The sequence below is a fragment of the Rosa chinensis genome, chromosome 1 (genome assembly GCF_002994745.2).
Source record: "Rosa chinensis cultivar Old Blush chromosome 1, RchiOBHm-V2, whole genome shotgun sequence".
Taxonomy (NCBI): Eukaryota; Viridiplantae; Streptophyta; class Magnoliopsida; order Rosales; family Rosaceae; genus Rosa; species Rosa chinensis.
The window spans coordinates 20775364-20792314 of NC_037088.1; the positions used below are offsets into that span (position 1 = coordinate 20775364).

At 37.2% G+C, this 16951-nt stretch overlaps 2 protein-coding genes across 2 annotated transcripts; one reads left to right on the forward strand and one right to left on the reverse strand.

Moving 5' to 3' along the window:
- Positions 1 to 6579: 6579 nt before the first annotated feature.
- LOC112179251 (probable pectinesterase/pectinesterase inhibitor 25) lies at positions 6580 to 10855 on the forward strand. The gene is made up of 3 exons (XM_024317616.2): positions 6580 to 7351; positions 9528 to 9867; positions 10039 to 10855. The coding sequence occupies exons 1-3, from the start codon at positions 6674 to 6676 to the stop codon at positions 10734 to 10736; spliced, it is 1716 nt and encodes a 571-aa protein (XP_024173384.1). The 5' UTR covers positions 6580 to 6673; the 3' UTR covers positions 10737 to 10855.
- Positions 10856 to 11885: 1030 nt separating this feature from the next.
- On the reverse strand, positions 11886 to 14079 carry LOC112182401 (probable pectinesterase/pectinesterase inhibitor 46). Its single transcript, XM_024320890.2, has 2 exons — positions 13023 to 14079; positions 11886 to 12586 (listed from the first exon to the last, which is right to left on the reverse strand). Exons 1-2 carry the CDS (start codon positions 14059 to 14061, stop codon positions 11910 to 11912), a joined length of 1716 nt encoding a protein of 571 aa, XP_024176658.1. The 5' UTR covers positions 14062 to 14079; the 3' UTR covers positions 11886 to 11909.
- Between the last annotated feature and the right edge of the window lie 2872 nt (positions 14080 to 16951).

The following is a 16951-nucleotide window of genomic DNA, read 5'->3' on the forward strand; positions in this document are numbered from 1 at the left end:
TCCACTCATAGATTCGCGGCTATGACAGTCATCCGATGAATTTCTCCTCGAGCTCGATCTATACGTCGTCCTGAACAAATTGATAATCATGAATAACGGATTTTGAGAATTGAAATTAAATTAATGATAACAAAACCGAAACCACTAAATGATAATTTGTTGGTACAACCTCAAACTTCATAGGTTAAATTGACTAAATAGTTCTAACAACCTCTCGAAAAATACAGTTGATCCAACAGTGGGATCTTCCTGAATCGAAACCCGAATTTCTAAAGTTTTAGAAATTTCTTATCGCTCACCAAAAAGTACTTCAATGGCTACGAAAATCATACTAATGTGTTCCTAAGCAGAGCTCTACCTAACAAGCCAACAAAGATGGTCAGAACACCCGGTACGCGTCTTCACGCACCGCCGGTAGTGGCGGAGAGTGGCCCCACGCACCACCTGTCTAAACCCCGAATTAGGTCATGAAATTTCATCACCATGATCCTCTCATCAACCCCAACAACTTTCTCAACTAACACAAAGTCCAATTTTAAGTTTAAAAGCTAGAATTTACCTGGAAAGGATTTGGGGCCGGAATAGCTCAAATATGAAATTCATCTTCCTCGGGTTGGATTGAGATGGAAAATTTGGTGGGTTTGTAGAGCATCACAAGACGAACAAAGCACACTTTGTTTCAATGTCTAATTTGACTGGAGTTGGTTAGAATTTGAGAATTATGCTGGAAAAGGGTGGAACATTTATTCCTTCTATTCATTTCATACGGTGAGTAAGAGGTTGCAAGACATATATCATTGGAAAGCTCGTTTCAAGAAGAAAATATTGGTACCAATTTCATGGCCAAAGGTGGTCGGACGAAGCGGTGGAGACGCCACAAACTTTCCGGCGTCGGATGGAAAATTTCTGGGTTCTTGGGGAAGGCTTTCCGTTTCTGAAAGGTTCTCAAAATGGTTGCTTTCAAAAAGAGAAGCTGCTATCTATAGTATCAACTTTTTAGAGAAAAAAAATTACAAAACTTCCACTAACTTGAAACCCTTATAACTTCTTCATTACAACTCCGATTTTAGTGTGCCAGATGTTCACGAACTCGGTTTAACGCCCTCTACAACTTTCTAGAAAGAAGTTTTCTCAAAACTTGAACTGAACGAAAAGTCAACTTTTAACACCCCTAAAATCATTGAAACAAAGGTAAAAGTGAAGATTTCGATGATTGTCGTTCACCATCCAAATGTAGTGTAAACAGGTAAGTTTAGGTACGGGCATAACACTAGACATATTAGCTTGAGACATGAGTATGTCTAACAATTGATACCAAATGGAATTATCAATATTACCAATGTTAAGTCGAGTATTAACTTGGCGGATCCGTTTACCAAAGTACTCTCAAGAGATTTAGTAGTTAAAACATCTAGTGGAATGGGGCTAAATCCTATACCTAATTAAATCACTAGTAATTGTAACTTGACTTTCTCTAGAACATCTCTGGTTAAAAGTTTAATAGGTAATAACAAGTTACTGTATGTGATTATAGAAGCATTGAAAATTAATTACAGAGCCTAATTCAAGATGATCAGTGCAAAACTGCTACGTTGAGGAGGATCAGTTAATTTCTCTTAATGAGGTTAATAGTTTATGTCTATAGTAGTGGGGAAATGGGAAGAAACCTCATCCAGATGAACATAAGAAATAATGCCACTCCTACAAAGAGTTGACCGGGTTTTATCTTGTAAATGTTCATGAAACCGGGATGAATCACAAGGCCATAATAGTGCTTAATAGGAGTAGAATTTTCTTTAAGGAAATTTAATATGATCATGTGTGTGGTAATTCTGGAATTAACATAAGAGGATTTGGTTTAAGCTGAGGCCACCAAAGTTTTTGTTCATACTTTCACTTACTTACACTAATTGAAGGTTTAATTCGAAAAGCACCTTTCTGGTATGCGTGATCATATATGTATGGCTATAATTTTTGGAGGATTGAACTTAGAGAATTAAGTCAGTTTCATATATATATACACAACACTTCTCCACTGCGGACGTCCGCAGTTTTTCTTTGGTACGGATTTTAGGTTTTGACCAACTTTTCAATCATATTTTCACATCTTAACCTTTCAGTTTTTAGGTCCTAATGTATAGATCACATCTACAAAATTTCAGCCAAATTGGTAATCGTTAAGGCATTAAAAACTGCAATTTACAACAATATACACAAACGGTTCCGGTTTGGCAGATTTAGTTCGTTCGTGTAAATCCCAGTTTTGGATGCCTTAACGATCACTAATTTGGCTGAAATTTTGCAGAGGTAATCTATACATTAGGACCTAAAAACTGAACGGTTAAGATGTGAAAATATGATCGAAAAGTGGGTCAAAACTGGAAATCCATACCTTTTTTCTTTGGTGCGGATATCCGCACTTGAGCAAAGTTATATATATATATATATATATATATATATATATATATAAATTGAAATTGGGAAGGATTGTTGGAGATTTCAATTATATATATAAAATATTTTATAGAATTAATTGAAGAGGTGAGATGGTTGAATTATACATAAGAGGAATGCTAGCAACCTTCCTCTCCAACCTTTCCCTTTCTACCTTCTCCATTCATTTCTCGCCACGTGTATTCCACTATCCCTAAAAATCAGATAATTAATAGGCAAAAAGACACATTTTCAATTTCCCTCTCTACCCCTATTTATCTTCACTTGCATTAATTTTCACATTTATCCACTTCCTTGACGGTTCCTTTACGGCATTGACAATTTTTCTAGATATGTTCCATTGCTTCAAAGTTATGTTGTTGAGCAATGGCAGTCAGAAACATGGATGGCAGTGACAATGTCAAAGAAGAAGTCTTTAAGGATCTATGATGGTAAAATTGAAAGCAGAAAAAGAAATTGAACGCAGGATTGTTGATCGCTAATACACGAGAATATATGCTTATGTCAATAGAAAGAAAAAAATTATGAAAAAAAATAAGAAGAAAAAGAAATTGATAAATGTGAAAATTAATGCAGATGAAGATAAGAAAAAGAAGAAGTGGATAAATGTGAAAATTAATGCAGGTGAAGATAAATAGGGATAGAGAGGGAAATTCAAAATGTGTCTTTTTTGCCTATTAATTATTTGATTTTTAGGGATAGTGGAATACACGTGGCGAGAAATGAATGGAGAAGGTAGAAAATGGAAGGTTGGAGGGGAAGGTTGCTAGCATTCTTCTATACATAATCTCTGATTATAATTAATGAACAGACAATATAATATTATGAAAAGGTACATGCCTTTTATCAATTATGTTTAGAGTAAAACCCACCACTGGGGTCAAAACTTTTCTTCACCGGACAAAATGATACCCAACTTTCAAAAGTGATCAAAATGATACCTAAATTTTTAAAAGTGATCAAAATGATACCTAAATTTTTAAAAACAAATCAACTTGATACCCAACTTTCAAAAGTGATCAAAATGATACCTAAAGTTTTAAAAACAAATCAATTTGATACCTCAGTTTATTTTTTAGGACTAAATACTAGTTACTACTCTGTGGTTTAGGTCCAAAATCAATTCAGTCCCTGGACTTCTAATTTCAATAAAAACACCCCTGTATTTTCAATTTTGATCTAATAGGTCCAATTCATTAATATTCTGTTATGAGTTCAAGTTATAGTTGGATTATTTGTTGAAAAACTATTTATTTAATAGATTTCTAATAGTACGTATGACTCACTCCAAAATTGACTATGCAGGCCACCTCAACACCACATCATAAAACATAGGCCATATATGAGCCACGTCAATAAGTTAAATGACTCAATTGTCTGAAGACTAACAAATTGGACCTATTAGTTCAAAATTGAAAGTGCAAGGGTGTTCTTAATGAAATTAGAAGTTTAGAGATTGAATTGATTTTGGATCCAAACTACGTAGTAGTCAGTATTTAGCCCTTTTTTTTTAACTTCTTTGTTAAATCAAATGCAAAATCAAGCACAAAAATTGAAGTGATTTGTGGTCAGAGGGCCATCAATCATCTATAACCCAATCTTCTTCTTCTATAGAATTAAAAAAAAAATCTTCCATTCAATTTCAATTCTACCATCAATCGTAGAAACAAATAAAGTTCGGATGTTTCCCAACTTCTAAAGAAACAAAGAAAAATGGGAAGAGAGAGAGAGGCAGAGATAGAAGAAGAAGAAGAGAATTAACAAAGTAAAATAAAAATAATTGAAAAATAGTTTTTTGTGTAAAATATTATTATAACCCCATAAAATACTGCACCACACGTGATCAATTTTAACAAAAAGTTACAAAAAATTAAACCGAGGTATCAAATTGATTTGTTTTTAAAACTTTAGGTATCATTTTGATCACTTTTGAAAGTTGGGTATCAAGTTGATTTGTTTTTAAAAATTTAGGTATCATTTTGATCACTTTTAAAAATTTAGGTATCATTTTGATCACTTTTGAAAGTTGGGTATCATTTTGTCCGGTGAAGAAAAGTTTTGACCCTATTGGTGCCTTTAGCACCTCTTAATCTCTATATAAACAACAGCACATGCCGCAAGTTTCAATATCAAATCATTCAATGGACTCCTCTCTTCTCCCTCTTCTTCTCTTATAATCATACAATTTTCTTCTAATATATTCTAAGGGAATTCTTCGATTATGCTATATCAAAGATTCCAAAATTTTGTTGTATTCTGAAAGTAGTTTTTCAAGAACTCATTGAGTGGAGGCTAATAACACTTTAAGGAAACGACTCAAGTCATACCCTAAAGTTGTTCTTCAATTTTCATTTTCTCCATTTCCTATTTGTTGTATCCTGGAAGCAGGCGCGGAACCACATGGTAGGCTATCTGGGCTGCAGCCTAGACAAGAATTTGACCCAAAAACCCCTAAGTATATGTATTCTGGGTAGCTTTGGTGATCAAATGGAAAGATCCTTGGCCGGGTTTCAATCAATTCTATCTTAGAGATTATCAATTTGAAGAACCAAATCATAAATCTCTCGATCATCAGTTTTTTTGCGGAGGAGACCAAGACAATATGGCATGACAACAACGGAAAATTGGGGTTTTTGGAATCAGACGCAACACTGGTCCAGAGAATCTCTTCGATATCCATTTGGTTGAGGTTATTTCTACTCTTTGATGGCTCTGCGCCTCTTTGGCTTTGAGGATTGTAGATGCCCCATTGCCTTCAATTGGGTTTTACTTATGACGGTGAGTTGGGTTCAAGTTCTTACCTATACAATTGGTCACTGTGCTCTCTCTTTCAGCTTGGATAATTATCAATTAATGTTCGTGAAGGCTAGGTTTGTCATTTACTTTTGCTCAGTTAATTTTATTGGCTCTCTGTTTGAGTGTTTGTTCTTAATTTTGTTAATCTGCATATTACAAGCTTAGGCTTATGGTGTACTTGTTTTTCCCGATTCAACTCTAGCATAAATTTACATACCTCTAGTCAAGATTATGTGACTCCTTATTTTGGATCTTTCTTCATAAGTCCTTGTAAACGAGGCAGAGACTCTATTAAAGAATCCAATGCAGAACCTTCTTCTTTCAATAGTTTAGAATGAAAATCCTAAGTTGGAATTTCCGTGGTTGTTCACGGTCAGGTTTTGTCCCTCAAGCAACCTTTCTATCTTCTTTAGTTGCTCTTGATGTTTTCTATTTAATGGATACTAGACTCGATAGGGATGCTTCAGATAAGCTAGTTTCTAAGCTTCCTTTTGGTAATGCTTGTTGTATTCCAGCGGATGGGCAATGTGGTGGCTTGACATTACTTTGGAATGAAATAAATTATAATATTTCAGTTGTTCTTGAACATCCTCATTATATTCATTTTTTTGCTTCTCTAATCCTAAAAATTGCTGATCGCTGGTATATTACATTTTTATAAATGTATCCTCAAAAGGAAAAACAGCTTGAATTGTGGAATGAATTACTTACTCTCAATACCTCTACTGATACTGCTTGGTTTCTTATGGGACTATTGTCATTGTATAGAAAGCTGTGTGAGCTATCGTCATTGTACCAAAAAAATATATATATAGATTATAGAGAAATTAATCTAATTTAACTGATTGCTGATTAGCCTAGACAGATTTTGGATCCTGATTCCGCCACTGCCTGGAAGTGATTTGCCAAAAACCTTTTTAGCAAATTCATTGAGTGAGGACAAACTATACTTTAATGAAACGACTCAAGTCGTATCTCAAAATTATTCTTCTATTTTATTTTTCTCCATATTTTTCTCATTCTATCAATATACTTTTATTCATTCTCCTATTTCATCAATATACCCAACACGATAATGTACGGGGCCAGGCGAGGAATATAACATGCAGCAACTTTTGTTTTTTTCCTTGATCTGAAACATGCAGCAACAGGTTGATACAGTAGAGTGAAATGATAATGCATTGAACTAACGAAGTACGAGTAGCACGTTCCCAGCTGCCATACCATATTTCTGCATTAATAGCGACCGATGAAACCGACACACCCAACCCCATTTCCGCCACTCTGCTCATAATAATAATAATAATATTCTTCTTCACTTCACGCGCATCCATCTATCCCCCAACACCCCCCATAAATCCACCATGCATTAACCACAACACAATACTCATAGAGCCCCCCAAAAGCCACCGATTCATAAACGATGCCGAGACTACCACAATCCTTGCCGCTGTTCCTCCTCCTTGTTGTTCCTCTTCTATTCTTTTTCTCGGCCGAAGCTGAGTTGCCACCAGCACCCTCCTCCTCTGCTTCCGCCGCGTGCAAGTCCACCCTCTACCCCAAGCTCTGCCGTTCGATTCTCTCCACCATCAGATCATCCCCCTCCGACCCCTACAACTACGGCAAGTTCTCCATCAAGCAATGCCTCAAAAAGGCACAAAGACTCTCTAAAGCCCTCGACCAATTCCTCCACCACAACAAACGCTCCTCCTCCATGACCGACGCCGAGGCCAACGCTTTCAAGGACTGCCAGCAGTTGTCGGATCTGAACGTCGACTACTTGGAGGCCATCTCGACGGAGCTCAAGTCGGCCGAGCTGCTTAACCAGGAGATGGTGGACAAGGTGCAGACTCTACTGAGTGGGATAGTGACAAACCAGCAGACCTGCTACGATGGGCTGGTTGTGGCCAAGAGCAGCATTGTCGACACTAGCACGAGTCCCGTGTCGGTAGCCTTGTCCAATGCCACGCAGCTCTACAGTGTATCGCTTGGGTTGGTCACTCATTCTTTGGCTCGAAACCTCAAGAAGCATAAGAAACGAAACGGCTTTGTTTCTCATGAGGGTCACAAAATCCGGGAGCCACTTGAAACATTCATCGAGGTACGTGTGCTTGCTTTTTCACCAGAGCCCTCTTACCTAAATCTTGCATAGTACGTGGTATTATTTAATTGGAAACTCTGTAGCATATCTGGACCATTTGGTAGCTGAGGCGCCTATATAACTAGCTTTGTAGAAAAATTTTAAAAAATTATATAGTTTTGTTTAAATTTGCATCATACTGTCATACACTCATCCATATGCAACTATATGAAATTTTAAGGCAGCGAAGCGTAATTAATAATTAGAAATTTAGGAGGGAAATCCAGTAAAGGAGGATTATATAGCACAAACAAAAATTCATCAAGAATTATATCCAAAAAAAAAAATTCATCAAGAATTACTAGCATATGTGAAGATTTTTTTGTTGGAGTCTTTTTTAAGCAGGACTTCGATTTACTTTTTCGCTCGTCCAAATTTTGTATATTTCTTTCTTTGCTATTTTGATAGTAGACAATAGTTTTTGCTTTCCTTCCTCTATAAAACTGAGAGTTGAACTGAAGCCGTGTGAACTTAGTTCGACCTGTCGACACGTAATGAGATGGTAAAAAAAAAAATTGACCCGGTCCACAAAGATAAAAAGTTGCCTAAATGTCTTTTTGAAGTAGTAATTAATTATGATCTTAATTCTTAAACCGGAAGAGTGGCACGTCCATGATTATGCCCATGAGGTTTACATCAGAATTAGATAGGAAGGGAATGTGGATGATAGATACATACTAGATTAGATGGTAGATTAATTAGAAGGTGCGTGCGGTCCACCAAGATCTTAGATTAATTAAACATTCTTAGTTTCGTGTGACCATGTATGTGTAAATTCAGATCTGAATACTGAGTGATGAGTCAACTACGTAATGTGAATAATAAGGAAAGTCAAACCTATCAATAATTGTTTGATGTGGTGTGAGATACAAGTGGTTGGGACAGCTGGCCACTTAATTGAGGTCATGACATGTGCATATATATATATATATATATATATAGAGAGAGAGAGAGAGAGAGAGAGAGAGAGAGAGAGGCATTTCTACGGTTCTACCGTTCACATCAGGTCAGCATGGCCTTTCCCTTATCCTCAGTCCTCACTGTCACCAACTAAAGCACGGCACCACCCGTCATATGTAACTCATAACCTAACTATATTCATTTGTACCCATTTCTTGACGGTCAATCAATGACATTTCACCATGAGTAAAAATTTATAGACCGTACCATGTTACACTGTTAGATTAATTACTAATGAGTGTGGGTATATGAGTTAAGGTTGGTTGAGCGGCCTAGCATGAAACTTCATGTCTTAGCATTTGAATATAAACTTTAACGAGTTTGTGGCCAGCAGGTTTGAACGTTTTTCAGGTACGTGTGCGCCTGTGGTGGGAGATTAGTCTAATTTTTTTGAGATACTTTCATGGACCTCGATCTTTATACTAATTAGGTGGGTGGGTGTGTTATTAACTCGCTAACGTAACTGATCGAGATGTCTCACTACCTCACCTTGATCAAAAAAATTAAAAAATAAAATACTCTTCAAGATAACAATTTCACCCCTTTTGTTTTTCATTGTTATCAAAGTGGAATTAAAACTATTTGACCAATAGTTTTGATTAGTGGTTCAACACAATAACATGGTATAGAATAGAAGTAATCCCATGTGACTTAGACATGGCATGAAAGACATTTCCACATTTTAATGAATTGTATTATATATTTTTTTAATCTTAATTATGAGTTTACGTTTTTAGAATATTATACAATATCAAGAAAAAATAAATAATACTAGCCTTCTTCATACATACTCTACATGTGTAATAGTTTTTTTTTTTTTTTTTTTAAAATAAATGAAATAAAATAATTATTGCAGATAAAAAATAGTGAGAGAGAAAAATAGGGGTTGTGGGATCATTTATTTTTAATTTTCTTATAAAAATCTATTTTACAATTGTCATATTTACTCTTCTAATTTATTTTTTCTCAAAGTTTTTTAATCTTTCCAGGTTAAATCTGTCAAAATTTTCAGTTTTAATTAACAAGGTCTCTTCTCTTAATAATAGTATAAATATGTTTTTACCAAAAAAAATAAAATTATATATGGCATGTGCAAGTTATATACTCTCACCCAAAAAAAAGAAAAAGCAAATGATATATGAGGAAGATCGAAAAATGAATGACTATGATCTTGCAGGGTCTAAGGAAGAGTTCTTCAAAAAATTCGAGGGGTGAGAGAATTCTGGAGGAAATGGAGAGCAGTGGCATTATAGTTAATGACACTGTCATTGTGAGTCCAAATGGTACGGACAACTTCACTTCCATTGGAGCTGCCATTGAGTTTGCACCTAACAACACAGAGCCAGAAGATGGATATTTTGTAATCTATGCAAGAAAAGGGCACTATAAGGAATATGTTGTCGTCCCCAAATATAAGAAGAACATAATGCTGCTCGGAGATGGAATTAATAAGACTATCATTACTGGAAAACACAATTTTGTCGATGGCTGGACTACTTTCAATTCCTCAACCTTTGGTAAGTGGTACATACATGCCTACCTGGCTAGCTACTACTTTCGTTTTTCTAATTACCAATATCCGACCTATAAGCTATAAACCGCATAATGTGGTTAACTAGCTCGTATAACAAATTGACAAATCTGAACAATGGAGATTTAGATATATAATTTTAACAATTATGTTGCAGCTGTTTCGGGAGAGCGATTTGTGGCCATAGATGTTACCTTCAAGAACACCGCAGGTCCAGAAAAGCACCAAGCAGTGGCTGTAAGAAACAATGCAGACTTCTCTACATTTTATAGATGCAGTTTCGAAGGGTATCAAGACACTCTATATGCACATTCTCTAAGGCAATTCTACAAAGAATGTGACATATACGGAACTGTAGACTTCATCTTCGGCAATGCTGCTGCCGTCTTCCAGAGTTGCAACTTGTACGCCCGAAAACCCATGCCGAACCAGAAAAACGCATTCACTGCACAGGGACGAACTGACCCGAATCAAAACACGGGAATCTCAATCCACAACTGCACTATTCAAGCTGCACCAGACTTGGCAATGGACTTGAACTCAACTCTAAATTTTTTGGGAAGGCCTTGGAAGGTGTACTCTAGGACTGTGATCATGCAGTCTTATATTGGCCCTCTGATCAGTGCTGTTGGGTGGTTGGAATGGAATGGGACTGTTGGATTAGACACCTTATATTATGGTGAGTTTGAGAATCATGGACCTGGAGCTAATACTAGTATGAGAGTACATTGGCCTGGTTACAGTCTCATGAACGCTACACAAGCTCTCAATTTTACAGTGCTCAACTTCACATTGGGGGACACTTGGTTGCCTGACACAGATATACCCTTCTCTCCAGGTTTAATTGGGAATTAACTGAAGTATTCTATTAAAAAAAATTAAAAAAAATTAAAAATTTGTTCATTAGTTGCATTTAGTGGAACTCTGTAATTAAAGACTTGTTGGTCTTAAATTTATTGCCTTGGAACTCTGTATTTAGCAATTTCTTTTTTCTTTGTTCTGTTTTTGATTTATATTAACCTTAATGAAAGGTATTTGTGACCATCATTCTAATTAAATGTAACCTTATTTTTCCAGTAATGCCACTATAATACTAGTTATTTATGGAAATTATTCTATGCACCGACGGTGTAAGTGACCCAACACTTATAAAATAATCTCAACCCTTGATATTTATTATCAACTTTATTTTTAATAAACAAAAAGTGTATTTAATGCAATCTAACCATTCATTTATGTTGGTGCAAGTGCATGGCGGTGCTCTGAATAATCTCTCAGTTATTTATTGTTTTGTTTTCTTATAACATTAGTAGAGATTTGAGCCTTTAGTTTACTCACACTCAAGACAAGAGCTAGGGGTGGTCAAAGAGGGTCAATTGACCCTTCTGACTTCAGCTTTTATGTTGGAATTATGTGATGTTTCTAGTTAATTTCACGTAAAGTCTTTATTGATGCTTCTACCTCTTTCCAAATTTTATGACTCTTCATTATTATTTTGTTGTTCACGTTTTAGTAAATTATCCAAATTCCAATGGATTGAAGCCGCAAAAGGCAAACATATGAAAAAGCCATAAAATTATCATTTATTATTTACTATGAAAATTCAATTCTTTTATATCTAAAGATATATACTAAGCTATTTTGATTATATTCTTAACCCTCCTTGATAGGATTTTTGGGTATGCCACTGCTCACACTCCACTTGAGCTTTTAGTAATTAAGTGTGCAGGATATCAACCTGGTGTCATAATATTAATGTCACACATAAACAATAATTAACATTTCAAAGACTGTTGGTCCCAAAATGTAATCACTCCCCTTCCATGCGAGAGGAACAAGCGTACAGGGTTCATAATTATATAACTCGTCTTTCATATTTGTGATTTCATTGACAACTGCCAAAAAATGGGTACGTAAAACTGTAAAAGTATAGGAAGCGAAACAAAACAGTGATCATATATGATCATAAAGGAAAAGGAAAAAAGAAAGAACAAATAAACAATCCTGTTCATGAAGACCACCAAATGGTCAGAGGTTGGATTTATAGGGAACACTTGCATCGGAGATCCAATTGGTTCCTTCAAGAAATGAGTGCACGGTAAATTTGCCGGCCACTTTGCTGGTTATTGTTTTCAAGCCCTTCCACTTAACTCTATTCTTTGTCACAGAACCAGGTCCGAAATTCTGAAATTCGGAGTAAAAAATGGAGTCAGGTGCTGTTGTGCCTACCCATGGCAACCATCCATCAGGGTGAATCAAGCTTCCCATGAATGTTTGCATGTACACTGTTGTGGAGTAATTCTTCCAAGGTCTCCCGAGGTAAGTCTTAACCGAAGACAAGTCTCCAAAAGGCGAAATGGTGCAGTTCTGAAATGCGATTCCCGTGTTTTGGTTGGGGTCGATTTTGCCTTGTGCCGTGATTGTGTTCTGCTGGCCAACCATTGGTACCTTGGGGAACACCTTACAGTTTTGGAGGACTACTGCTGAGTTTCCGAAAATGAAATCAACTGTTCCGTAAATGTTGCATTCTCGGTAGAATTGGCGATTGGCATGAACGTAGAGCGAGTCCTGGAAAGCATCAATGTGGCATCTGTAGAACACCGTTTGGTCAGCACTCGACATTAGTGCCACCGCCTGGTGCTTGGCCGCTCCGGCTGTGTTACGAATTCCAATGTCTCTGGCGACAAATCCCTTACCAAATACCGCTGCACACAAGGCCAAAAATCAAAATCAGATGGCACTATTGAATAAGGTGTCATTGCATTGTTGATGATGCATGTTAATTGCTAAACACATGGTGCAAATAACAAACTCTATTCCAATCAGTTATACTGATCGCATCTGTTTTTTGTTTGTTTTGAAACACTGATTGCATCTTTAATAAACAAAGATCAGAGAATCAAGAGTTTAAGTTATCTGTAAAACAAGTAATCCTAGAGTGATTATATATTGACCAAATGATGTGAGAGATGACATGTACGTACTTGGTCGAGTATCATTAGATTTTGTAATCAACTGATGTGTTCAGTGAAAATGAATGTGGTCCATTTTCTATTTTTTTTCCTTTAGAAATAAATTTAAGTATCTAGTGAATGTAATGAATACTTGTTATAGGAGAATGAGTCTCGGAAATTAACTTACCGAATGTTGCACTGGAAAAGGTGGGAGTTCCATCCACAACGTTGAGGCTGGCAGACACAATAGTTGAAGTCATTCCATCGCCGACCACCACAACATTCCACTTGGACTTCTCCACTCGAACATTCTCGAAATAAACACCCTTCTTCACGTAGATGACTGTTCTCTTCTTGCTTTTGTCCGGCACAGCCTTCAGTGCAGCACCTACTGTCTTGTACTTGCCACTCCCATCTTTGGCCACAACAATGTTGGCCTTCTTCCTCAAATCTGAACTTTCAATTAGCCTGCGGTCTGTCTGGTGCAGCCACTCCGGCATGCCATGGCTAGCTGCGGCACCATCGTGACTCAGCAACCGCCTTAGCTTCACAGAGTTGGCTACTTTCGAAATCCAAGAGACAATGGCAAGGCTGTTACTAGTTAGTTCAGTAGAAGTCTTGAGATACTTTTCAATGGTAGCTTTTAGATCTCCTTTTGCATCCTCAAACCCATCTACACATGACTGCTGGAAAGTTCCTGCAGAGCTCAACCATGTTTTAAGATCTTCAACCACTTCGACCAAGGAACCATCCCCGGACAACGACTCGTTGAGATGATCCAAGGCAAGACTCAGAAGCTCGCCACAGTTTTTCAAAGCTGCCACAGACAATTTGTCCGTGACAGTACCTTTGAAAAGCCCTTGATCGGAAATTTGAGTAGCAGCTTTGGACAGTTCAGTAATTGCCACTTGAATTGACAACTTGAACAAATCCTCAGGCTTAAAATTGCTGGAGTTGACAATAGGACCAAGACTAGAATAACACGAGTCCTGGTACAATGTCACGTCACAAACGGCTTTGACGGAAGCGGAAAGCGTACCTTTGCCATTGTCGTCACCTTTTTTGGAGTTATGAGTAGCGGTTCCAACCACGGCGGCAACTACGACGCAGACAAGAACTATGGAGGAAATGGATATGATGGCGACTCTCCTGCAAGTCTTGCGACGAGCATCAAGCTTGGCTTGGTCGGATTCACTGACTTTGCCGTAAGCTTTGAAGGAAGACATGCTTGTTTATGCTCTTGTGTTTCTACTTCTTTCTGTTTGTGGATTGCATTAGGGCTGGTGGGGTGTTTGTGTTTATATATAAAAGGAAATGGAAGCATATATGCTTGAATTTACATGGGTATTGGTAGGCAGACGCGGTACTACGTGCATTGCACTATTCTATAATGTTATCAACTTAATTCCAACAGCTGGAGTGCTGCACATGTAGGAAGTAGGAACCTCGAATAATATCGAGATGTGGTGCAGTCATCATTTTCTTTAAACAACAGCACACACTATTTTTTTTGGATTAAATACTTGTTACTCCTCAAATTTTTCTCTGAAAAACAGTTTAGTCCCTCGTTTTTCAAATTAAACTGGATAATCCTTATTCTTTCTAATTCTCACACAACATGTCTAAAATGACTATTCTACCCTCAAGATCATTTTTTTATTTTTCTCTCTTTTTCTAATTTTTCTCTCTCTCTCTCTCTCTCTCTTTTATTTTTATTCTCTCTCTCTCTCTCTCTCTCTCTCTCTCTCTCTCTCTCTCTCTCTCTCTCTCTCTCTCTCTCTCTCTCTCCCCCTCCCTCCCTCCCTCCCTCCCTCCAAAGCTCATATCCGACCTTGCCGACCTTGAGTTTATCCACTCGATCCACCACACTCACTACCACTCTGCAGCGCTTGGTGGGCCCCCTCCACCCCTCATGGAAGCTCCGCCGCTCAACCTGGAGCTTCTGTCCCTCAAAAGCTTGAGTCCTACACCTTCCTCAAGGACCTCCTCCCTCCTCCTCTTTCGTCACCGTCCAGTCCCCGATGCCCAACTTAACCACCAACTCCGACTACGAGATCTCTAGCCCATGTCCTCTACTTGCGGCCCACACTTGCTCCGCCGCCTCTGGTTCAAGTGCACCCCATGCCGCTTCTTCATCACCCACTGCCTCCCCTTTCTCTCCCATTTAATTCCCGGTCCCCAATTTAATGGCCTCCGACTGCGCCCCCGACGACTCCTACTGTCCCTTCCCGGCCCAAAACCCAACTCTGACTCCGACTCTTTGATATGAACATTTTAATGCGACGTTTTAATTCATATTTACTTAGTTATTTCCTTAAATAAATCATTTTAGTTTAGGAAAGTTTCTATTTCCTATTTTTAGAAAGTTTCCATTTTAGTTTAGGAAAGTTTCCATTTCTTATTTTTAGAAAGTTTCTATTTTTAGTAATAGTTTCTATTTTCAGGTCCTTGGAATAAATGAGCTGAAATGAGCTCAAAAGGAGAAAGAAAAGCTAGGGAACGTTAGAGAGAGCTGAGATAAGTCACAAGGGGTGCAAAAATGAGCTGAAATGAGGATATGAAGTTTTCCTGGTTCAGCCAGGAAACCCTGTTCAGAAAAGGAAACTTTGACAAAGCAAGACTCCTAAGCCAACCAGGAAGTATGGTCGAAATAATGAAGAAAAATGATGTTGAGAGAAGAGTCCTGGAGGCACTAGGAGACCTTATGGATTGGAGATGACACATTGAAGCCCAAGAATCTTCAAGATTAATGTGGATTTTGGCAAAATGGTGAAACGCCCAAGTGATTTTGGATTGTTGGACGTAATGGAGATATTTTGGGAATTAAATCTGATTTTGCCATGGTAAATCATGAAAATAATGTGAAAAATCAAGAAGAAATCAAGGAAAAACGTTGGAGATATTCTAGGGAGAGTTTCAAGGGATTGTGCAACAAGAAAAAGCTCAAAACAAGTCCAGATTCGTTCCTAAAACCCCTCAATATATTTTGGACGAAAATAAGGAATAAAATCTGCATTTTGCCATGAAAATCAAGAGAAAATCAAGGGGAGATGTTAAAGATAAGGTCATGGAGATTTTAAGGGAGAAAAGGTTCAAAATGCGTCCAGATACGTTGTCTAGGTACATCCCTAGATATTTGGCCGAAAATGATGAATAAAATCAGAAATAATCCTTGGAAATTCAGCAATTATATATATTAAAGGATTATGAACTTAGTTTAAAGGCTTTTAATTGGTTGGGTGACACAACAAAGCTGACATGGTGCTACGTGATTAGTGGAAGCTGTGTGGAATTATTAAATAAATCTTTGGGAAAATAAAAGAAGATTCATGAAGCTTGGAGACCAAGTTCACGTCCCCTATATATACTCCCCCTAGCTTGACGTTTTAGACACACATTCTCTCATTCAGAAAATACTTCCATAACATCAGAAAGCTCTCTCCCTCTCTCCATTCTCTAGTTTTCAAGTTCTGCGTTTTCAAGCAAGGAGAGGAAGAAGAAGAAGGAGCCATGAAGATCATATCCTCCATCATCCACCTTGAAGACTTGCTTCCAAGATTCAAGAGTCCAACATTCAAGCTCTCCATCTCCATCTCCACTCACGGTGTATTCGATCTTTTTTCTTGTAACCTTTTGGTTTTCCTTGTTTGAATTCGTAGGAACTTGTTTCTAGTTAACAATAACGTTTAGGGCAAAGTTTAAGCCCAATTCTATGTTTAAATAAAGATTTTGAATTCCATAATTGTGATTCTAAGTTGCTTATGTGAGTTTGTTCGATTGAATTTGCTTTACAGAAAACTTTTATATGTTTATGTTCTTTGGTGGCCAACTTAGGATATATGCATGTAATTGGTGCTAGATTTAGGTAAACGATTCACCTAATAGTTTTGTGATGCTATTTCATAAGTAGTAAAGGCTTTGGACAAAGGTCGAATTCAATTGAAGAGGATTGCAAATAAGTGAACTTATTCATACTAGGTTGTGCACTTAAGTTGATAACCTTTTTCTATGCTTCTTGCGTTGAAAATGTTTTGATTAGCTAGCTTTCTAGACTTTGATTGCATGTTTAATAGGATTGATCTAGGTGTTTTCATTTAGATTAATTAATTAGTAAAG